This window comes from Euleptes europaea, chromosome 10, assembly GCF_029931775.1.
Source record: "Euleptes europaea isolate rEulEur1 chromosome 10, rEulEur1.hap1, whole genome shotgun sequence".
In the NCBI taxonomy this organism is placed as follows: Eukaryota; Metazoa; Chordata; class Lepidosauria; order Squamata; family Sphaerodactylidae; genus Euleptes; species Euleptes europaea.
In genome coordinates, this window is record NC_079321.1 from 35,945,514 (window position 1) to 35,970,199 (window position 24,686).

The 24,686-nt window shown below is 41.4% G+C and overlaps 1 protein-coding gene across 1 annotated transcript in view; it reads left to right on the top strand.

Moving 5' to 3' along the window:
- The window catches only part of MYOM2 (myomesin 2), a 96,405-nt gene that overhangs the window by 62,502 nt on the left and 9,217 nt on the right, over positions 1–24,686 (top strand). Inside the window, exons 21-32 of the mRNA XM_056856264.1 lie at positions 42–156; positions 2,675–2,828; positions 2,930–3,036; positions 5,385–5,429; positions 5,905–6,041; positions 11,156–11,300; positions 11,398–11,457; positions 12,998–13,065; positions 16,427–16,540; positions 18,532–18,619; positions 20,558–20,596; positions 21,763–21,868. Of these exons, the coding sequence (XP_056712242.1) occupies positions 42–156; positions 2,675–2,828; positions 2,930–3,036; positions 5,385–5,429; positions 5,905–6,041; positions 11,156–11,300; positions 11,398–11,457; positions 12,998–13,065; positions 16,427–16,540; positions 18,532–18,619; positions 20,558–20,596; positions 21,763–21,868 (1,178 nt within the window). The remainder of the gene's footprint in view (positions 1–41; positions 157–2,674; positions 2,829–2,929; positions 3,037–5,384; positions 5,430–5,904; positions 6,042–11,155; positions 11,301–11,397; positions 11,458–12,997; positions 13,066–16,426; positions 16,541–18,531; positions 18,620–20,557; positions 20,597–21,762; positions 21,869–24,686) is intronic.

The window sequence follows — 24,686 nt, forward strand, 5'->3', positions numbered from 1 at the left end:
TTATATTTGTTATACTTAATTTATTGTGCATCTCCTTAAAGGTTACTGAGTTACAGGAAGGCAGCACGTATGTATTTCGAGTTCGTCCTGTGAATGATGCTGGCATTGGCAAGGCATCGGATATTTCTGAAGCTGTGTTGGTTCAGGCTAAACCAGGTATGAAAATATGGACTGGATTCAGCCAGCTTTCCCACTAGTGAATAAGGAAAGACTTATGACTGCCAAAAAGGCTATGTGGAAGATCATGGAACCTGCATGGGCAAAAACCGTGTGGGAATGGAGGCTGTAGGAAGGAGAGGAAATGGGTGACATTGAGTGAAAAAGCTGGCTGGACCCAAGCCATGATGTGACATTCTGTGGGCTGGATAAAAAGGTTTCCTTTTGTTAAATGACTACCGTAATCCTCTGCTGGATGAAGACTTGTTTTGTTGACTCAATCTGTGTCAACCCCTGTGCCATTTAAACTCCTCTTAGTAGTCTCTGCTTACTGTGTCCCCCCAGAAACATTTGCTCTTCTTTAGCTCAGGACTTTCCTACTATACTTCCATCACTACAGAAAAGGGGCCATGACTCAGTGACAGAGCACATGCTTTACTTACAGAAAGTCCCATTCCTGGCATCTCTAGGATCAGGTAATAGGTGATGTGAAAGACTTCAACCTGACACTCTGAAGACACACTTCAAGGAGTAGACAGTATTGACCATGATAACCAGTGCTTTGATTCAGTATAAGTAAAATTCATGTGTGTTCTTGTGTGTCTGAAACACACCTGAGTTGGTCAGGAGGACCAACTCTTTCATAAAAAATCCTCTTTGTTTCTATTGTGAGAACTTTTCAATCAGCCGACTTTTGCTAGACAGACGCAATCTTGAGGAAGTCGGCTAATTAAAAAGTTCTCACAATAGGAACAAATGGGATTTTTTGTAAAGCTCCTGTGGCGGCATTTTTGGGGGTAGAGGTCCCAAATTTTCAGGGTAGTTTTCAGGGACTCTCCTTGCACGAACCCCACATTTGGTTAAGATTGGGTCAGGGGGTCCAGTGTTATGGGCTCTGGAGATGTCGCCCCCTCCTGCATAGACAAGTATTAGCTGATTAGCAAATGAAGAGAGAATCTGACTCTTACCTTCCTGCTTGTGTATGGAGGTGGGAGAGAGAGACCTCTTCCAGACCCCATAACTTTGGACCCCCCCCATCCAATGTTCACCAAACTTGGGGGTTCTTGCAAGGAGTGTCCCTGCAAGCTACCTTGCATGTTTGAGGGCTCCACCTCAAAAAATGCCCCCCCCCAGGGCTGAATTTTTTCAGGAAACCTGAAAACAAACCAATTTCCATATTTACCGGAAAAAATTGGGCACAATAAACCTAAACCCAAATTTTACTGGATTTCTTTTTTGCACACCCCTACAGGGAACTGATGAACAATTTGCTGGGTCTGTGCTGGAGGGGTCCTTCTTTATGGACAGAAGGATTGCAGGGTAGATTGGAGTTTGACCATGCTGACTTTGGATTGGGTCAAGATAAAAAGTTTAAATTTTACTGGCTGGTTTAAAGTTAACTGCTGTCAAACTTCAGCAGGAAAAAAATTGGGGAAAATACCTTGATTAGGCTTTTGTGAGCCAAATCTGCATAGGCACAATGAGCCTGGTTGAGGCAACAGGATTAACATACTTTAATTAAGTTGAAGTGAGTTAGATCTTCAGAGACACAAAAATCTGGCTGTGGTAACCTGATTAACATACTTCGCTTAGGTAGGAGTCAGCTAGATCTGCATAGACACATAAGTCTGGGTGAGGCCTCATATCTCTAGAAACAAGATGGAGAACCAATTAATGACTTGAGTGCCCCTCTTGATTGAGTGAAAAAGAAGAAGAAGAGGAACCAGGAGTTGGTTAATAAAACAGCAACATCCTTTGGCTGGGCAGATAGCTCTGGAGGTATTGGGTGATACCTCCGGCACCGAAAAGTCTTTTGTTATTGAGAAGGATATGCCACTGAGCTGGAAAAAAAATCATTTTTTCTGCCTTCCTTGCAGTAACACCCTTCCTCTTCATTCCTAAAAATTTCTAATGTCATGGCTCAACCCAGGTGACTTATCAAGACTCCCCAAGTTTAAGATTCCCTGGCACTTAGGCTGTAAAAAGGAGTGCCTATTAAAACAACTAAGTCCAAAATAAGAGGGGAACCTCACCATCTAAGGGATCTCAGCTGAATGAGGGTATGGGGTCCTCACATATGTGTGTGGGATCCAAAGAATTCATGCTATAGGCGTATAACAGTATCATCCAATTTGGGTTCTGGCCTGCCCCAATCCTGTGTACTGTGCTGGTGAGTCATCTGACCCTCATATGCAGATGTTGTGAGGAAGGGAGCCTGAAAAATTCTGCCACATTACTGGAAGTGATCTCCTGGTTCTTAGCACTTTCTTTCATGGTTTGAGACTATGATGTACCTTAACATGATAATCCGTGAATCAGCACCCCTTTTACTCCTGTTGAAATCTCTAAAAAGAAAACTGTGGCCTTTTCCTCTCAGCTGTGAATTTGTTCTGTCTACAACATGATGAATAAATTAAAACTGTTCAGACTTTTAGCATATGCTTAAATGCTTAACCGAATCAAAACTAGAGAAATGTGTTTTTCTTCTTTTAATTATGTTTCTAATCATACCTTACAGACACCAAGGAAATCACTGCAGGTGTGGATGAAGAAGGTAATATTTACCTTGCTTTTGACTGCAAAGAAATTACTGATGCTTCTCATTTTACTTGGAATAAATTCTATGAAGAGATAGATGATGAGAAGTTTAAAGTAGAAACAATTGGAGATCAGTAAGTTGGACAATCCTTTCATAGAAACTATATTTTGAAATTATGGCTACTTAGAGCAAACCACTGATATATATATATATATATTATTTTTATTTTTTTAGTTCTAAATTATATTTCCTAAAGGCTGACAAAGATGATTTGGGAACATACTCTGTTGCCGTCAGTGATACCGATGGTGTTTCATCCAGTTTTATTATGGATGAGGAAGGTAAGAACAACCACTTTCTCATTTCAGCTTAGATGCCCATTTTTCTTGTAAAACATGGCAGAGCAATGGAAAACCATTAGTAAACCACCATCCTGAACTCCTTGAAGGAAAGGCAAGATAAAAAAAAAAAAGATAGCACAGGGATAGCCAACCGTTACCTTTCAGCTGTCAGCTCATATAAGGCCAAAGAGGTAACTTAAGAAGTTATTTTGAATCAAACTGCCCCATCTCTATTTCTCTGCTAAAAAGACTTGACTATCAGCCTTTTCCCCTTTCAGCATTATATTGCAATGGTTATTCTTTCTATACATACTCTGTAGGACATGATTCATAGATCTTTTCCCCTGGCACTCCACAAATGAAGACATGAGAAAACAGCTTGGGTTTTACTAGTTTAGTTAAATAAACAGATCTATGTCATGCTATTAAATAAGGGCTTTTCATCCCAACCACACCCTGCTGCATGGCCAATGATGCGCTGTTCCAAATACACCTTCCATCACTCCCAGTGCCTAATGTTGCTTGTTGATCATCCTTACCTATTGTGAGCAACCCTACCTAGGCCTGCCAAACTAGTTATGGCCTAAACAGTCCAAAGAACAGACCTATTTAGACCAACCTCCACTATGATATTACGAAGCAGGCAAAAAAGGTTTCTCATATAACCAATCTAGGAAAGCTTGCTAATCCCGTGATGTGTAGAGGAAGAGTGGATGGGTCATCAGCCAGTGGCAAAAGCCTGACTGGGAGAGGTGCAGTCAAAATATATGCCTGCAAACCATGCCTCCTCATTGGCTAGACCCATCAAGACTTGCCCAGGGAGCCTTGTGCTACATTTGAATGCATTGGGCTAAGGCAGACTGATGCCCAGCCTTAATGCTGCAAATTAGGGATGTGCACCAAATTTCATGGGCCATTTATTCATGGGATATTTTGCCTTGGATTTGCCACTCTCTCTTTTTTCTTAAATTTTTAATGCTTTTATTATATTTATATAGGATACAAAAGGAAAAAAGGGAGGAGGGAAAAATCCACTTCCGTCTGCAATAGGCAGTGTTTTCTTTAGTCGGGTATTATACATTCAAAAAACAAATTTTATACTTATTACAGTTAATTCGGTATACTAGCTTTCATCGTAATCTTATTCAATTCAAAGATTATTGAATTGATTTGCCACTCTCTAGATGCACATTTTTCCCATCTGAAGCCTCAATACTCAGCAATAAACTCCCATGCAGAGTTCTGAGGATTCAGACGGGGAAAATGTGCATCTAGAGAGCAGCAAATCCAAGGTAAAATCTTCCATGCATAAGTGGCCATGGGGTCCCATCTTTTCTCCATTGGAAACAATTGCGAATAGATGGGGCAACCTCTTAGGGGGCCCATAGAATTGAATTCCCTGGCCCAATCTTCACCAAACATGGGTATTCTTTTAAGGAGAGGCACCAGTGGCTACACTGCAAATTTGGTGCCTCTACTTCAAAAACAAAGCCTCCCCTAGGGTTAAATGGACCTGAAAAATCTGAAAAAAAGAAATCAGCATTTTTTTGGATTTGCCTTTTTGGCTCTATTGAAATGGTGCCTCTTTTTTGGGGTTTGGCATATCTGAATGCACACCCCTACTGGGAATTCCACATTTCATTGATTTGTACATATCCCACAAGATCTAAAACCCGCCCATTTCCACCAACCATTGAAAGCCTACTAAAGCTTAAAATGTATGGAATTTACTGACACATAATGTATCTTGGAATGAGATAGAAATATCTGTTTCTTAATTATTCACTTGGTAATTTTGTCTTCTTTTTGTTGCTTGCAAACTTACGCACCATGCAATTAGTTCCAATTTCTGAGTCCTTATTAGCAATTCTAACATGCTAAGTAGGCTAATCTCTGTATCCAGCTATGTAGAACCCAGCCTCTTGCACAAGTTCCAGGAGGATTTTCTGACATTTATAATAGATCTCTGTAAACACTTCTTGTCCACCTGCTTTCATTCCCTTTTGCAATCTCGTCAAAAAAGCCTTTTCAAAATGATGCACTGAGAATCAGGGTCAACAAATTAAGGGAACAGGTAGATGCAGGATTCTTGCTGGATTTCTTAGCGAGTTGTCCTTTGTGCTTTAATTCTTGTGTATTTCCTTATCAACACTTATTCATGCTATGAGCCACATTTTTCAGAATTGTCTAGATATTCTCACATGTTTGGGTCTTCAACAAAAACTGGATTTCATAGGCATTTTCCTCATTGTGCTGAAGATTATTGGCACTTTATGGAGTCCAACAGTGTTGTTAACATTTATTTTGATGATCAGAATCAACTAAAACCTGAACATTATTTGTTTCAGAGCTTGAACGTCTGATGACACTAAGCCATGAAATAAGGAATCCAAGTAAGTAGGTCTTCTGAGTCTAATATTCGGTTCCAGCAGGAATATATTTACACACCATTGATTGGAGCAAAGTAATTAAAACTTAAAAAAATAATAATACATAAAGCAGCTTGCTTATCTTGCTATTAATTAAATGCAAATATTAGTTTCTGTTTAAGAGAGATCTTCTTTGCCACTGCAAATGTATTTGGAGGAACGGATTCAACTTGGATATGTCTAATATTTACTGGATTATGTATTTAAAAGCCCTAAATAGTGCAATCAATACACACTTCAGCTTGTGCTCTGACTCATACAGAAACAGCTTTAATACACATCTGTGCAAATACAGTCGTGATTTTCCTTTTGGTTTTCAGAGTATTTCGCTGTTTGTTGCTTAAAATGTTCAAAAGCTTTAAGCTGCTGGGAATTGCATTTTGCGATGCTATTTCCAACAGTATTCATGTTGGCTTTGCATTTTGTTCTTTCCCTGCAGCAATCCCTCTGAAGGCGGAATTAGCCTATGAGATTTTGGACAGAGGGCAGGTTCATTTCTGGCTTCAGGCTGAGAGCCTGTCACCAGAAGCGAGCTACAGATTTGTCATCAATGACACTGAAGTTGTCAACAGTGATGTAAGTACATACCTGGTAGGAATGTGAATGGCAGGCTTTAATAGCATAACTTTTGTTTGAAAAGGATCAGCCCTAACAGTGAAGGAACTTTGTTTTTAATGCCACATCACGCTATATATAGATGCGGGTACTAAGTCAGATACTGGCACTGGCTCATGAAAACTGTTCCCATGGCAAGACCCTACTTTTTACAAGTGAGGTGCTTCACAAGAAAAACAAAATTAATGTGTTACTTTAAGGAATCAATGGGCTGGTTGATTGGCGGTGAGTAGACATTGAGTAGGCATTATTAAATCTGGAAGGATTTATCTTGACCCAAAAAGAAGGGGGGGGGGAAATACCAACCAAAGAAAACAGGTTAGATAACCCAAAAGGTAAAGGGAAAAAACAGCTAAATGGTTGAAATGTCTGTAAGTATAACCAAACTTTAGTGATATTTAAACAAATTTTAATGAAATTTAAGAACACCCCATCATACATAAAAGTTTAATGTGGCCCCTGCAAGCACTACATAAGGGTGTCATGTACAAAAATAATAAAATAAAATACAAACATCTGAATCATTATAGCATACTTAAATGCTAACACCTGAACATTACCAAAAGAAAAGCCAAAATGGTGCAATTTTGCACCACAAAAAGCCAAGTGTGTTTCAGCAAATAGCATTCTTCAGTGGCACATATTATCAGAAATATGAAAATATTACAGACACACCACATATATAGATAAAATATTTACTGCAGCTTTCTTTTCTATCTTCATGTTGTCCAATGTCTATTTTCTTACTGTTTCCTCTTGACTTACCTCCTGGACAACTTCTAGTGTAGCTGGGTGTGAAGGCAAACAAGCTCATAATAGTCCAGAAATGTACATTGTCCTTGAATTGTTCTTGAATTGTCCTCTACAGGTTGAAGTTCCATATGTACATGTTCTGTGCGGCAGTGTTAAAATACTTAGAGGGCAATCCTGAAGGAGGGTGGTATTAGATCCGGGGGTGCCGGGAGCGACAGAGCTGTGCTGCCTCTTCAGAAGCTTCCTGGCCACTGTGTAGACAAAAAAAAAGCATTTTTAAAAAATAAACTAAAGGGGGGGAAAAGGTAAAATGTCCCATAGCCCAACGCGAGGCTGCACCACCACTCAAGGGGGTGTTCCCAGGGCGAAAGGGCTGTGGAAGCTGCCTAAAGGCAGCTCCACCCTCAGGAATACCCACCCCCATGCCGGCGCAGGCTTTCCCTTCCAGAAAAGCCCTGCCAGCGTGGCTTCACTGGTGGCAGGGGCCAGCAGCACCCAGATGCCAGCATGTTTGCCTCCGCGCTGGCGTAGATGCCACCTTATTAAGGGTCACGGGGTCACACTGGCTCTTAAGGAGCTTCACCCCCTTTCTGGAATGGGCTGTTAGCCTCTGCTTATTTAATTACTTTATTTAAAACATCTATTCTGTTTCTGCCTCTAGAGACTCAATAAAGCTAATACATGCAAGAATAATAAAACCCACTCCCAACAATTTCACAGTGTTTTGCCAAAAATGTAAGCAGAACAGCTTAAAACTGTCTGAAATATTTAATACCCCCCAGTAACATATACAGAGAGCAATAATTGTAGCAACAATAATGGAAGAGGAGGCATATTTGATGACTCCATCCCTCTTTATTTGTTCTTCACTATGATATCTTCTTAATGCCCCTTAATGCCCCTTTTAAAGTCTTTATATAACAAAAACATTCTATAGACCATTTCTGTTTTTGTAAACTCTTACGAGAAAAGCTAACGTCACTGGTTTATATAAAGATAGGCCCAATAGGAAAAAAGTCTCCATTTAGAATATTGTAATTTTTCTTCCTTTATTTTCACAGTTGTGTCCAGGGACTATCATTTTTTTTCTTCTTCATCTGAATGCTCTCTCCTTCCTTCTCCAACTTAGTATTTTTAGCAATGCTTTGAAAGCATTGGCAGCAGAGGTACACTTTTAAAAAGAAACGGAACTGTAATATTATTTTACCTCTTTAATTAGCAAGCCACAGGTGACGTTTACATTTAGAGATGGATGATATTTTTGTGGAAATTCTCATAAAAGCCTTGTATTTATGGCTGCCATAAAACCATTGAACTTCATCTTGCTGCATAATGGCAATAGCTAGAAATCTAATTATATTCTAAAACCAGCCTAGAGACAGACACTGCAGCTGCTGATCATGTTCAATAGACCATCATTCTAGCAAGAATATTATTTGGTTCTCAACACTGGCCAAAAATAGATAATTTCCTTCAAAGCCCTAATTGGAACAACTTTGTCCAGTCTTTCTTAGAAATATGGTTGAAATGAGAGATAATAAAAACAGGACTACATTCACTTTCAAAAAAACTGGCCATTTTATTTGTAGATTTTCTGGCTAGGAAAGGGAAAAAATATTCCAATTGGGGGTGAGCATTCAGCTAAAGCTGGACGGAACACCCCCCCCCCAATACCTTTTTGGTATTTTTCAGGGGTTTTTTAACCAGTAAAAATATTTCCAATCACAGAAACTGCTGGGGGTGTGGCTCTAAACAATGAAGTGCATCTCACTTCTTAGATCCCTGCTCCCAGCAGTTTCTGATCATGCTCAGTGCTTAGACCAGTGGTGTCAAACATAAGGCCCACAGGCCGGATCCAGACCCTTGAGAGCTCTTATCTGGCCCAGTCCGACTAAGTAACATTTATGTCATATCTGGCCCTTTTAACAAATGAGTTCAACACCCCTGGGTATGACTGCTTCTTCCAGCAGTTTCCAATCATGGGGGGTTTGGATCAGCACTGTTTGCTGGCTCCTGGCTTCTCCAAGAGGTTGGAGCTGGCAAGCAACTCTCATCTGAACCTCTGAGTGGTGCAGAACTGAATGCTTGGCTCTGGGGAGCCCAGTTATAATTTCTGAGTCCATGTTTTTCGTGTTCGGGTTTTATAAACCCGAAAAATTTTGACTTTCCAGAAAAGCCAAATGCATTGTATTTGGTTTTTTGGTGTTTTTTTTTTTTTTTAAATTCTGGATTTATTAAACCCAAACCCGAAAAATACTGGAAAAAGCTGCACACCTCTAATTCCAATATGGTAAAAGATCCCCCTTTTGTCCAGTGAAGTACTGAAAACACAATTTAGTTTTCTGTTCCCTTAATGGCTTATCACAAATGTAAACTTTGCCATTAGTTGTGAGTACAGAATGTGGGAACAGCAGACCTGTTGCATCCAAATGTAGATTCAGTTTTATCAAATGTCCTTTAAGCACAAGGAGTTTGCTGAAGGAGATCTTCCCTGTTTTAACCTTCCCCCAGCAACTCCCTGTGCCCCCTCCAGAACAATAGGCAGTACAAAGGGCAGCAGCAATTGGAAGAAGTTGCCTTCCATTGCTCTTGTGCAAGCAGAACAAGCTCCCTGAAGAGAGACAAAGTTCACACAAGAGTGAGGTGTGTGGGCAATTACATTTTATTCTTCTGTCTTGGTGTGGACTCCCATACAACATAACTATAAAGTTTATAATGATACCCCAGTTTTCTGCTTTTGATGGTTGTAGGAAGGGGAAAGGAGTTCAGATCAAATGTGTTTGTACTAATGGTGGTGCTCTTGACCAATTGTGTCAGTCTCAGTGGGTCTTGAGTAGTAGATAGTTTAGAAATCATACAAAACTGGTGCTAAGACTATTAAAGATACAGGGGAAATTATACCATTCTGCAACAATATTAAAGTTGTAGTGCATTTCAGGCTACATTGCCTTTCTTTAGAAGATCTTGAAAATAATGAGTAAAACTGTTAGGAAACTTTTTGATAAGTCTAGCAATTAATAGATCTAAAAAATACCCCATAAAAGAAATAACAATACCAACTCTTATATATATTGTATTTTCAAAACCAGTCTTCAGAAATAACAAAGGATTGCAGGAAAGTATGCTGTAGACATCCATTTCTGGAATGGTGGAGGAATTAGACAATTCTGTGCCCTGTGTGACAATCTTCACAGCTCTTGGGGTTTTTTTAACTGCCTTTAATCTCTGCATTGCATTTGGATGGAAGTAAAAAGACCAAGTCTACTTTGTGATCAGATGGGTGCTATAACCTCCACCCATGTGGGTTCTATGGCGCTACATTGCGCTACATGCAAGGCAAAGCAAAAGTTCTTTAACCCAGAACCTTACACCATACAGATCAATGCAGGAAAGATTCATATAGTTAACACATTGGTATAACAGAACAAAAACGTGCAACACTCTGAGTTTGATTAGACAAAGAATTATGTAAGTGGTAAGCTGCAGTACTGCAGTCAAAGCTCTGCTCACGACCTGAGTCAGTTTCAGGTAGCTGGCACAAGGTTGACTCAGACTTCCATCCTTTCAAGGTCAGTAAAATGAGTACCCAGCTTGCGGGGGGTAAAGTGTAGATGACTGGGGAAGGCAATAGCAAACCACAATAGTAAACATTGTCTGCCTAGTAAACGTCATGATGTGACGTCACCCCATGAGTCGATGACCTGGTGCTTGCACAGGGAACCTTTACCTTTACCTTTGGGTGGATTCACTGCTTGCCTAAAATAGGCTTAGGTATTGAGGCTCAAACATTACAAACCTTGACATTCTTGGGCCAATTAATGCAGGTAAAATTATGGAATCCTGAAAAAAACTGCGTAATCATAACTCTGCTAAGTAGCAAACTGATTTAATGTTTAAGTGGAGAATCTGAGCAGGACAGACATGACAATATATACTATATCTTGTCAGTGATCATAAGAGCCCTGCTGGATCAGACCAATGATCCACCTGATTAAGCATCATGTTTCCCACAGTGGCCAGCCAGTTGTTGGCCTATAAAAAGGGTACAGTAGGATTTTTTTGCAGCATTCAAATTCTGACATTTAGCACCTCTGATCTTGGTGGTTCCATTTAGGTGTCATGACTAATAGCCATTGATAGAACCTATCCTTCATGAATCTGCCTTCTAAGCTGGTGCCCATCACTAATAGGTTCACCATGTAATAGGACTAATGGGAAATGATAATTCCATTTGATCTGGTTTCTAAATCACTGGTGCATTTTGGGAGTATTCTCATCCACAGTAAATCTATCCAGTAAATATTCTCTTGTCAAATCTTCAGACTCACAAAATTAACTGTGACCATTCAACTGGTGTTATTGAGATGGTCATGGACCGCTTTACTATTGAAAATGAAGGTACCTACACAGTACAGATTCAAGATGGGAAAGCCAAGAATCAGTCATCACTGGTTCTTATTGGTGATGGTAAGTTCCCTGACCCGCCTGTCTTAAGCTATAGTATATTTTAAATAGTTCTGAATATCTGAGTGACCAATTTTAAAAATATATATATATATTTTAGCATTTAAAGCTGTGTTGGCTGAAGCCGAGTTCCAGAGAAGAGAATACCTGAGGAAACAAGGTAAAATAAGGATTGATCAACTGGCTTTCCCAAACCCAGGTTCATTTTGAGTTGGGGGTGAAGGGGTGGAGCCATCTCTCATTATAGAACCTTGGTGCTGCTTCATGTTGAACATACATGGTTTAGGACAACAAGTTCAAGTAGCAGAGAGTAATGGCTGATCTTGCATCCTTTCTTATGAAGGCAGTAGTGGTACTTAAGCCAGTGTTGTGTAGTGGTTAAGAGCAGCTTGACTCTAATCTGGAGAACTGGGTTTGATTCCCCACTCTGTTGCATGAAGCCTGCTGGGTGACCTTGCACCAGTCACAGTTCTCTCAGAATTCTCTCAGCCCACACAGAAGCAGGCAGTGGCAAACCACCTCTAAACATCTCTTGCCTTGAAAATCCTATGGGGTCGCCATAAGTCAGCTGTGACTTGACAGCATACACACACAGTGGTACTTACTGTGGTTTTAATGGTTTCTTGGCTCTTCATACACATGACTAGATTAGTTGGGCATATATCTTTACATTCAGATGTAACTTGAATTGGAGTTTGATTGAAAGCTTTGTCAACAAATTTACTTTCAGTTGAGTACCATACACAAAGGAGTACATGAGCAAAAACAGTGCTTGTGGCTTTCAAGGATGGCATCTGAATCTGGCCATCATTGGAACTAAGTCAAAGACATACTTCATACATGATTTATTCCTACAATGAGGCATCCTCATTGTAGAGAGAAAAAAACGTATGCTGCCATTCACAAAGTACAGTAAAGGCAGGAAGATTAGAGATGCAGAGGTTGTTATCTCATGGAAATGGCCTAAATGCATGGCTTACAGCTCAGCGGCGTTGCCTCCGCCCGGCGCAAAAAACCCCAGTGCAACCCTCATAGGGTTGCATGGGAGATACACCACCTAAAAGGTGGCGTATCTCAGGGGGGGAAGGGGGGCGTTCCCAAGCTGAAACGGCTCAGGAGGCTGCCTAACGGCGGCCCCTCCCCCTGGCCAGCGCCATAACGTCCCAGGAACGCTTCCCGGGTCGCCATTGCAGCCTTTGCCGGTGTCTGGATGCCGGCGGCAGGCTCTGCTGGTGTTCAGGCCTGGCGCTTCCGCGCCAGTGGCCGGAGACCAGCGTCCGGCCCTGCATGCCGGCACTGTGGGCCTTTGCACCGGCATGGGCCTTTGGAGGCCTCCTAAAGAGTTTGGTACAGGCCGCCAGTGCAGCTCAGGAATGGGCTGTTATTTTCCATTTTATTTTACCCATATATAATGGGGTGGACCCTACCCAGATCCTACCATACCACTAAGCAAAATTTAGTCCTTTATTAATTCATTTATTAAAATATTTATACCTCACCTTTTATTTCGGCTCAAGTTGGAAGTCTTCCTCCAGTCTATGGAGTCTTCTGTTGTGGGAAGAGCTATTTAAGTTGGAAGAAGGCTATTTAGAGAGTGGTTGGATCCTCTCCATTATTTCTCTGAAGTGACTGAAATGACAGATAATGATTCAATGGCATATATGAAGATCTGTTATATGAAAATCTGTCATGTTATTTAGGTCCTCATTTTCTGGAGTATTTGTATTGGGATGTATCAGAAGAATGTGAAGTGCTGCTTCTTTGCAAGGTAAACATTTTTGTACATTTTAGTAAAACAACTGTATTTCTAAAATGTAAACAAAGCATATTTATAGTTGAGTAGAAATGTGAATGAATTACCATGTTTTTAATAGTTGATGACTGAAAAGTTGTGCTGTTTTTAATTATCAGAAGTAATGAAGTAAAAAAAACTATGGACATGATCTAAAAAAAACTTATGTACATTTGTGAATGCAATCCTTCAGATACTTAGGAAGAAGCCACACTGAAGTCAGAGGGACTTACTTCTGAGTAAGGGTCTGGCGGTATTTCTTGCTGATGGGATAGTCATGCAGGGCCCTTTAAATTGGGTTATTTTGATCAGCATGAGATAAAAACAGATATGTAAAGTATTACAAACTCAGTCATTGCAACACAAAGAGCTTCCTTTAGTCACATAAGTGACAGCAACTTGGAAAAAAGTCACAATGGAGAACTGCACAATCATGGCATATAGTAATGCTTTCCTTTTTCTTGTTTGAAAGGGGTTTCAGTTTTCTTTTTATGCTGCGAAGCCCCATTGGTCACCATATTTAACTGTTTTGGTCTACAGAAGGCTTTTACTGTTAGTAAGATCTATCTCTGCATTGAGTATTCTTTAGTTTAGTTATCCTTTCATGGCTTGCTTAGGAAAGAGAGAAAAACTGTGTAGCAGTTCTCGAAGAGGAAGTTTTTCTGCAACGTTCACTTTCTTGACCTCGTCCGACACTGGAACCACTACACCGTACACACCTACAGACTAAGGGACCAATCCTAAGCAGTTCTACTGATGTTATTCAGTGGGACTTACTCTCAGGAAAGTGTTTTTAGGATTGCACTGTAATTAATGTACACATCTCCTTATAGCTCTGAAAAGCTATAAGCACAAATTCTTAGCTCATGTAAAATGATAATCTGCACTGATTTTATAAAAGATTAATAGCAGAGATTTGTTGTTTCTCATCATAATGTTGTATCAAAGCACCAGAGGAGCATGCCTATTATTATTTTGGGTGTGGTGGAACACGGGCAAGATGGTGCTGTTGCAGTCATCTTGTTTGTAGCTTCCTGGAGGCACCTGGTTGGCCACTGTGTGAAAAGACTGCTGGATAGGGCTATCGAATCGGTTCATCCTGAATCGAAAAACAGCCAAATTTCCCCCGATTCGGCTGTTTTTCGGTTTGGGAGGAACCGAACTCAAAAAAGGCGGGAAACGGGAGAGCTGAATTCGCTGACTTTGGGGGTTCAGTGAATAAATTTGGCAGATTTGGGGTTCCCCCCTGCCTTCACGGGGCTTCCATGAAGGCGCGCTAGGGGCCCTTTAAATAAGCGCAGATCTATTCCAATCCCCCCCCCGCGCGCCTTCGGGGGACCTTTAAATAGATCCGTGCCTTCCGGCCGGGAATAAATCTGGAATAGATCCGGCGTGGAATAGATCTGTGCCTCCCGGCCTGTTCCACCTCCCCCCCGCGCGCCTTCAGGGGGCTCCCCTGAAGGCACGTGGGGGGCCCTTTAAACAGATCGGGAGGCGCAGATCTGTTTAAAGGGCCCCCCACGCGCCTTCAGGGAAGCCCCCTGAAGGTGCACGGGGGGGCCGAATTTCCTCCCAAACTCCGGATCTCGCCCGAATTTCAGGGATCCGAAGCGGGGGAGTTCAGACTTCGGCATGGCCTGAATCAAAATAGGGTGAATTTTGCCGAATCCGAATTTTACCAAAAAAAATTTTCAACAGCCCTACGGCTGGACTTGATGGGCCTTGGTCTGATCCAGCAGGGTCTTTCTTATATTCTTATGTTCAGATTTGCTAGACTTTTTAAAAAACTAGTTTTAAATGATCTTGCACTATGTTTTGCAATTAATGGTGGAAAAATAGCCGCTTCTTCCTTGGCTTGCCTCCCTATTCAAATTACTTTTCTTGCTTTGCATATTTTCTAAATCTTCTAGTGCTTGGTAGCTTATATTGCTGGGGACAAGGAAGCCTATTTTTGCTGCAGCTGTTCTTAATGCTCATATTTTTTCTGGCCTCTGTAACATGACTGTGACAAACTGCGGTTACAGAACAAACAGCAGCTCTTTGATAGACAGCCTGTTTCAAAGTATAGAAGTGCATCTCTGAAATGAAATCATCTTCTGTTCTTTTTGAAAACTCTTTCTAAAATTGCTTCTTTGAAGTTACAGTTTAAACTCGCTCATGGAGTGATATTCCATACGTCAACCGATATGCAACTATATTTCAAGCATAAAGCAGCACTGAAAATACTGTTCTGCTTTGGTATTATACTGAGCTGAGATCTGACTGGTGTTTCAAGAGCTCTTCCTTCAATAAGCTCTTTTTTGCTTTGAAAAATTATAACCTAGACAAGGGCCTTTGACTAGTGACAACCCTGAACCCAAAAGGCCATCTCTGGTCCTTAAGCTGAATATTTTGTAGAATTGTGAGTGCAACTGAATGTATCTAATTGCAGTACCAGAGGTACCATTACAGCAGACCAAGATAAATGCTGTGTATGGATTTGTGGTAGGTTTGGCTTTACTCTGAATCATAGGGTCATACTGGATGAGAGACTGAAGGTCTGTGAATGGATCCCTCGTGCATTTGCCTTGGTAAACAGCAGCTGCTGATTGGACACTGATTTGGATCAAGGCAGTGTGGGGGAGGATGTTTAACCTTTTCTCCCAGAATTCAAATACCTCACCCACTGTTTTTTCCCTATTGGTAAAAACATAGGGGTTATGTTGTGTCCTGTCTTGCTGTTGAAGCTTTTTCTAGTGTCTGATATGCTTTGTCCCATAAAAGTTACAATGGGCAGATTGTGTTGCTTGTTGAAATAAGCAAAGTATAGTGTACAAAAAGAAGAGAAGACGATTCTGTCTAGGGTTACCAACCTCCAAGTACTAGCTGGAGATCTCCTGCTATTACAACTGATCTCCAGCTGATAGAGATCAGTTCACCTGGAGAAAATGGCTGCTTTGGCAAGTGGACGCTATGGCATTGGAGTCCCTCCCCTCCCAAACCCTGCCCTCCTCAGGCTGCGCCCTAAAAACCTCCCATTGGTTGCGAAGAGGGGCCCGGCGATCTTATCTCTGCCTCTACTTTTTACTATCAAGTATATTAATTCCTGAATAAAACTTTATTTACACTGTGATCAGTTTTGCGCACCTCTGTTGCATTAATCAGTCTTGCAACATTTCTGACCTATTATATGGATGACTGTAATATTCCATAGTTTTTTCCCCTCACTGTTCTTGCATAGCCTTCAATCGCTCCAGCATGTTTTTTTTAAACTACCCTATATTATTAATATCAATGACACATCAAGAAATGTGCCAACAAGATCTAATACTTAAAAGATTTGGGTATTCTTGTTCAGGTAGCCAATACGAAGAAGGAGACTGCTTTCAAGTGGTACAAAGATGAAGCTGGGATTGAGCTGGAAGGGTTGCCTGACCTGCAGAAAGAACTGATCTGCATGACTATTCCGAGGGTATGTTGCAGTCACTCCTAAGTGATAAACACAGCCGATCACTTCCTTTCTAATGTTTCACTGAGAAGCTTAAGATCATAGAGAAATGTTTGTTGCAGAAGTGTAGATGTCTCTTTTCCTAAGGTTTTGGTTGATGCTGACATCCCAGGTCTTTATTTCAGTTTCTTGTTAGAGGTTATGATTCGAGAATGTAGATATTTTGTAGGTGGTGTCTTGTTTCCTGTTTACAGTATATATTTACATTCTGACTTTAAGTAGTGAACACACTGTAGATATGCAGCGTTCATGCAAAACAGTCATTACAGTCTGTGGAGGCATTAACTACTGTCGCTCTGACTTCAGTGTATTTAAAGGAATGCTTATGAATTCTGAGCATGCCCACTTGATGTAAACTTGATAGTGAAGGGGTGGTATTGGTGGAATCAGTTAGAAGATATGAAAGCTGGTTGCCACCCAGCCATAATCCAGTGATAAGAAACAACAGTGTAAAATGCTGCAATTGCTCAGGAAGATGCAGAGGGTCTTCTTAAGTAAACATGGTGTAACTTGATTCACAATGAACAAAAAAAGGAACAGGAGGCCTAACATAGCAGTTTTCCTAACCAGCTAGTCCTAAGTAAAACCTGGTCTGGAACTACTTCAGATTCAGGTACTACTTCAGGTACCCAGGAACTATCATAAAACATGGACTTCTAAAAATTACAAACAGAGCAGGAAAATGTCAAATAAGTGACTGGAAAGAGGGCTTTTAAGGAATATAGGTGAAACATAAATATTTGGTAATCAGCAGCTTAGAGTGGCAGCAGCTGATACCAGTTAATTTGGGCTGGAGCCTATAGATTGTGGATGCTCCAAAGCTACAGTATACACAACAACAACAACAACAACAATCTCCTTTATTGGCATAAAATCGAAACATGGGGTGTCTGCATAGAAACACAGAATTATTGCAGTTGAGCATTTCTGAAAAGGATAAAGCATAATAAATAAAAGGATGGCGGAATTAATAAATGCCCTCTACTTAGCATGCTAACGAATGTTCATAGCAAGTCTCAGAAATTGTGCTACTTTCTCCAGTATAGCAGAAAAGTGATTATTCAGCAAGAAAAGAGCTACAATATACACAAATGGTTTTGTGCATTTTGTCATCTGTTGTCACCCAAATGGCCCTTTCAACTTCTAGAGCCTACAAAGGCCTCTCAAAAAGCATTTGGGAAGAAGGGAGGAGGGGGGAATCACGAGGCAAAATACCATGGCAGTGCAAGAAGATGCCCAGTTCTAGTTTTGCCAGGAAAGTTTAGGGATTCCTACGAAAATGCTTCTGCCCCCTCCCAAGTGACACTCTATGCATTTTTGAAGGTAAATAAATAAATAAAAGATTATTCATTCCCAGCTCCTCAGTGGCATAATAAATTAATTCCTTCTGAAAGCTTAGCAAATATCAGTTGAATATGCTTTCTTTAAAAAACATTCTACTTTGTTCATTCATGTCTCTTTATAATACATCTTCAATTGACAGTGCATATATACTTTGTTATATTAAAAATGTTCACCCTTCATGGTGAAGCTGGTGGTATGTGAAGCTTCTTCTAGTCAGCTTTGGCCAGAAATGGGCTTCTTTCTTCTGGGCACCCTCAGTGCATATGCTGCCATGGATGGGGTTGTCCAAGGGTCAATCTAGATGCGACTCTTGAGAGCTCCATTTTAGTGCTTTAAACTTTATAAAGCTAGTTTTAATTTATACAGATTGAAAATGATGTTTTCAGAATAGGAAACCTTGATAGCTTAGTTAAATCTATTACTTTTAGTGAACAGTATAAATGCAATAAAATTACTCATTAACCATGCTTTCACCTCGGTTTCCTCTCATGTCTTTATTGTTCAGGCAACATTCAAAATAAATTCCCTTTATGCTATAGAAATGGTATCACTATTAAATGGCTAGCATTAATTTTAAGCTACACTGTAACTGTGCCATGTTTGATTTCTAGTTGTCCAAAAAGGAGCAGGGTGAATATAAGGCAACACTGACAGATGACAGAGGTCAAGATGTCTCTACTCTGAATGTATCAGGGAAAGGTAAAGCTCCATTTTTCTACACTGAAGTAATGAATGGTTACTAAGCCTTCCAAGACATTTCTCTCAGCTTCTCTAACTGGGGGAAATCTCTCTGCGCAGAAATGATCAACAATTCTGAAGTATTTACAAATGTTTTAGCCCCCTCCCATAAAACAAGCCTGCTTTCATCGACCCCCAATTATACAAGCATCTATTAGCTCTCTGTAATATTGAGAACTCAACCATTACTTTTTAATCAGTTCTTCTTAGCACCAGAGATTCATATGGACCTTTAGAAGAATCTGAGGAAAGACTTTAGGCAAGCATCAAGTAGAAAGGCAGATGTAAGTAGCAGTGTCACAGTGTGTTCTCGAGCGAATGAGGTGTGTGCACATCATATCAGTCCTTTCTCAAAGGAAGCTTGGCAGGCCACTTGCGCTTGCCTTTACTCCTCCCAGAATGTGGTAAGATGAGTAGAATACTCATAAGTAAGCATGTGTTCCTTGAGTAGAAGTGCTAACCAGGAGGAATTCAGGTTCTTTTATCAAAGCTCAACTTAGCTGGGCTGTCCTTGCAGTGCTGTTGGTGAAGAACGGAAGAAGTCTCTCTTACGAGTTATACATTCTCCTGCTGCTTATACAGAGTTCTGTCTGGCAGTCTACAAGGACTGTGACAGATCTGCCAGATAGTGAGGGAGAAACTGAAGCCCTCTTGGCCCAAGGAATGGATGTTTCTTCTCAAAACATCTGCTCTGGAGTTTTGAGTAACATGACAGGAAAGCTTGTTCCTCTTCACTACTGATCAGGATCTGATGTGTACATTACCACCTGTTCCCAGGATGTGAGAAATAAGTGGGTGTGAACACAGCTTTGGTGCCACTAGTTTATATTCTAATGTTTAGTGACAGAAAAGCTCATGTCAGTAGGTAGAATCATAGAATCATAGAGTTGGAAGGACCATCAGGGTCATCTAGCCCAACCCCCTGCACAGTGCAGAAATTCACAACTACCTCCCCGCCCACATCCACAGTGACCCCTACTCCATGCTCAGAAGATGGCCAAGATGCCCTCCCTCTCATGATCTGCCAACGTATTAGCCAACTTATTTCTAAGTTTTTCCTGTTATACAAAAATAGTACTGTTCTTTTTGTTGTCCTTATTCTGATCAATACTTAAGATCCAGCAGTGGTCCAGATTGGCAGTTATCAGTGATCTTTGTATATGCAGAACTAAGAAAAGAGGAATGCCCCAGAGACCTCACTTTCTAATAGCAAGTTCAACTTGCTAAAGTCTGTGTGAGTCATGGATATACAAGGATTCAGATGGAATGTGGGTGGTGCTGTTCTGCTCCTAGCACTCCCGGATATGTCTCTTTCCACTCCCAGTCACTGTGCACTCAACTTTCTGCTTCTTCCATTGTTACTCCCCACTGCTGCCTGCTGAAATGAGTACCATTGCCTTTACTTTAAATGCATCCTCAAGCATAAAATTCAAAATAAATGAGGGAATGAGGCATATCCAGGTCCTCGACATGATCCGATTCTCCATATCCCAGTTCTGAAGAACTAGCTTGCTTTGGAATTTCCTATATTCATTACTAAAATCAATGGCTTGGATCCTACTTTTACTTTCCATTTGCCTACCTCTTTGTCAGTTGAAGAGGTAGTCTTCCACTGAAAAGCATCTCCCACTCTCTCCAGACACTTTGGGGCTTCTTGAAAGACAGCAGAGGACTTCCTCTGCCACTGATGACAAGGAGCACAAGTGGAAAGAAAGTTTAAGAGCCACATGACTGGTGCTAGGTGTTAGAGGCAGATATGCAGGCATGGGCACTATAATAATTTAGAGTAAGCCCTTCTGAAATTACATCCTCATTATTTTTTCCCTGCTTAATGTAATGCCTTGTGAATAATGCAGAATTACTTTTCCTATGTTGATATTTTCTACTGTCTCTCCTCAGTATATGATGATATGATCCTTGGGTTGAGTCGAGTCAGTGGTGAGTAAATGCATTTTTTGCTTCAGTTAAAAAAAATAACATTTCTATAGGCTGAGAGCAAATTCATATATGCTACTTAAAGGGCTTTTCAGCTACTCTCTTGCTATTGGATTTTGTACTCCTGATTCTAGCTTCTGAATTGTTTTCTGGTGGTGCAGGAAAGTTTGCAGTGCCATGTGATTTCATCCTAAGGGAGTTTGCTTGTCATCAAGAATAGTAACTCTCAAGGACTCTGGTGATGCATATCCTTGTGCTGGTGTGTGGTTAACTTTCTGAAGAAGTCCTTGATAAGTTGTTAATTGACATTATTACAAGGAAGGAATTATTTCCCTCCCTGTCTTGTTTGTGTCATTTATTGAAAGAGACTGAGGACAAAGCAGCTTGTTAGGCTTATGATAAGAAGCCACCACAAGACAGCAGGCCTTTGTTCTCTTGGCCATTGGTGCAACTCAGGAGAGCCTTCAAAAGATTAAATCAGTTATAAAATCACCTTGAATTCCGGACTGTGTTCAATGCATTAAAGTAGCATCTTGGATTTGACAGACCACATTGTTTAGAGATTTGCACATTACAGGAAACACTGGAAACTTGGCAAAGTATAATTAATTTTTAAGATTTTAGGAGGCCCAATGGGGGAAAAGTCAGATATGTTTGTGTCAAGAGGCCAGCATTTGACATTTACCTCCACAACATAGTACATGCACTGGAACCAGCCAGCTTTTTTTTTTGCCCTGACTTGGCCAATTCCCTTTGTTATTTCACCCCCCCCCCCAATCTCCATGCAGGTCCCATGATACCAAACATGGCCTTTTTGGTGGTCAAAGGGGAACCCTTACGTTCTTTTTCACCAGTGGAGAAATTGGTTGGACACAGCCCAGTGTTCTTGACCAATAAGTGGTAGAGATGAGGATGGCATGTGAAAATTTATGGACAACAGTCTTGGTCAGCTTTTTGATCTAATGGTACATGTTCAAATTTTCTGACATTTCCCTTGGACCTATTACAAAGTAAATGCTGTCCAGATTTATCATATTTACTATAACATATATCTTTGACATATTGGAAATTCCTAAAAAAAGCTAATTGCTTACTTCAAAAACTTTTTAGATGCTAATTTTAAATCCTAAAGCATAAAAATGGATATAAATGTTCTTTCATGCTTGCAGGTAAATCTGCTTCTGAGCTGAAGATCCACTGTACTCCAGAAGGAATCAGACTTCATTGTTTCCTGAAGTACTACACAGAGGAAATGAAAGTGAGCTGGTATCACAAGTAAGTGAAAGACTGGCTTTAACAATGCAATCTTAAGCAGAGTTATATTCTTCTAAATCCATTTAAATCAGTGGTCTTAAAAGGGTTTAACTCCTCTTCGGATTGCACTGTAAATAGTGTTTGGAGTTTTGCCTAGGGCTGTTGAATTAAAAAAAATTCGGTATAGTTCAGATTCGGCTGAATTCGGCCCGTTTAGATTCAGGATATGCCGAAGTCCGAACTCCCCCACTTCGGGTCCGTGCAATTCGGCGGGAATTCAAAGTTTGGGAAAAAAAATTCGGCCGAATAAAGCCTTTAAAAACACAACTGTGCCTTTCCACGGCTCTGGGGGGGGCATTTTTGGGGGTAGAGGTCCCAAACTTTCAGCAAAGCTTCAAAAGACGTTTCTTGAAAGACCCCCCAAGTTTTGTAAAGATTGGGTCAGGGGGGGCTGAGATACGGGCCCCGAAAGGGGTCCCCCCACCCTTAATGAGCATGTCTGAGCAGAGCTTGCCGCCCACGCACAAAGCTCCCAGCCCCGACAAACAGCTGAGAGGTTTGCAAAGCATTGCAACAGTAATGCAAAGCAACTCGACTGCACAGCAACACAACCTTGTAAGCAACACCTTTGCAACTGTGCAAAGCAACACCTGACACCTGGGAGTTTGCAAACCATGGAAAAGGACAGAGGCAGCTAGCTATGCATAATGAGCAGGAGGGGTGGAATTTCCCCTTTTGCATCGGACCCGGGACCAGGAAAATGCATTCTTTAAGTCACCATTTGAAAACCAGTTTTGAGCAAGCATCCAAATAGACCTAACCGCTCTTATGAATGAGGGAAAACCTGAAGACACACAACTGAAACCCCCCCTCAAACCAGGGAGAGAGAGACTCGAGGGGGAACACACACCCCAGGCAGAACCGGCAAAAGCCCCCTTTGGCTTCCCCCCCACCCGCAGAAACTGCTCCCTCCCCCCCCACACACAGACTCTGCTTCCCCCCACCACACACACACACAGGAGAAAAAGTATAGATTAAAGCCCTCAAAGGGGTCTTACTGTGGCTGTCTTCTGTTTCATCAGGAGGGGTGGGAGGAGGACTGGGTAATCCAAGAAGTTTCCATTTAAGCACGGGACGTTTTGCTCTGGAGATGCATACAAGATCAGCTGATCCATTCATCCCAATAGGGAAAAGGGGAAAGGGGAAAGCCCATATCTCGGGACCCCCTGACCCAATCTTTACAAAACTTGGTTGGTCTCTAAAGAAGGCTTGTCTGAAGCTCTGCTCAAAGTTTGGGATCTGCACCCCCAAAAATGCGCCCCCTGCAGCCACGGAAAGAGAAAAGTGGGGGAGCCGATATTTCTGCCCCCACTGAACCCATCTTTACAAAACTTGGGTGGTATCTTAAGAATGATTGTCTGAAGCTATGCTGAAAGTTTGGTGGCTGTATCCCCAAAAAAGCGCCCCCTGCAGCCACGTAAATGGAAAAAGGGGGGGAGGGAAAAGGGGTGGAGCCCATATCTCGAGACCCCCTGACCCAATGTTTACAAAACTTGGGGGGTATCTTAAGAAGGTTCATCTGAAGCTCCACTGAAAGTTTGGGGTCTGTACCCCCAAAAATGCACCCCCTGCAGCCATGGAAAGAAAAAAGGGGGGAGCCTATATCTCGGGACCCCCTGACCCAATGTTTACAAAACTTGGGTGGTCTCTTAAGAAGGCTTGTCTGAATCCCTGCTGAAAGTTTTGTGTCCCTACCCAAAAAATACGCCCCCTGCAGCCACAGAAAGGAGCAAATGTGCACAAGCACCCCCCCCACACACACACACAAGGATTTCCCTCTCTCTCTCTCTCCCTGGCCGAGCCGCACATCAGCTGATTCCTCCAGTACTCAATCCTGACTGATTGGCCAGAAGAAGACCCAGCTTGGCCACCAATTGGCCGGGGGAGGAGAATGCTGCTTACTGATGGCCCCGAATTGGCCGGATTTATTCGTGAACTCCCGAATTCGCTGAATTCGGCTCCCCGGTTTCCTGCCATTTTTTAGTTCAGTTTGTCCCGAACTAAAAACCACCGAATCAGGGGAAATTCGGCTGTTTTTCAGTTCGGGCCGAACCAAATCAACAGCCCTAGTTTTGCCTGCTAATAAACATTTTCACATTGAGAGTGGGGCTTTGAAGAAAAAGTTAGACTCCCAGTTCTCTTTTCTCACTTGGAAAAAAAATGAAATTCTCAGGGAGCGTTTTCCATAAGAAATGACTCAATCCCTGTTTTTCATTCTGTCATCTGCGCAGCTGGCACTATTGCATGCGAAATCCCCAGTCAGCCCTGAATCATCCCAGCGCTTTGCATAGCAGGGAGCATAAAACAAATCCTAAAGCCAGCATGCAATCATCCACTCATTGCACTGCAGGGAATCTAACTGAGTTTCCATCTTCGAGGTCTGCTCGGTCTAGTGAGCTGAAGCTAGTACAGTAAGGGGGAAAAGAACTAATAACGTTTCATTCATTTTCATATTAGGCTTTTGTCATCATTAGGCCAAATCACCCCGTTCGGATTACTTTTGGGCTGATTAAAGAGAAATCTAGTCTTTGTATTACAGAGTTAAGTGAAACTCCACAGAGAAGTTGAGGTGAGGTTATCAATATTCAAGTCACATATAGTTAGCCATTTCTAAGCTGAAATACTAAAGGACCAAAAACAGATAAATCCACGTTGGGCATTTCCCCATTCCAGTTCTAACTGCATCACTTCGGTATAAATTGGATTCTCAGTGTGTTGTTGTTTACAAGCTGATTCTTTACTGACTTCCCTTCACCCTATAGCTTCCCAGAGCACTGGC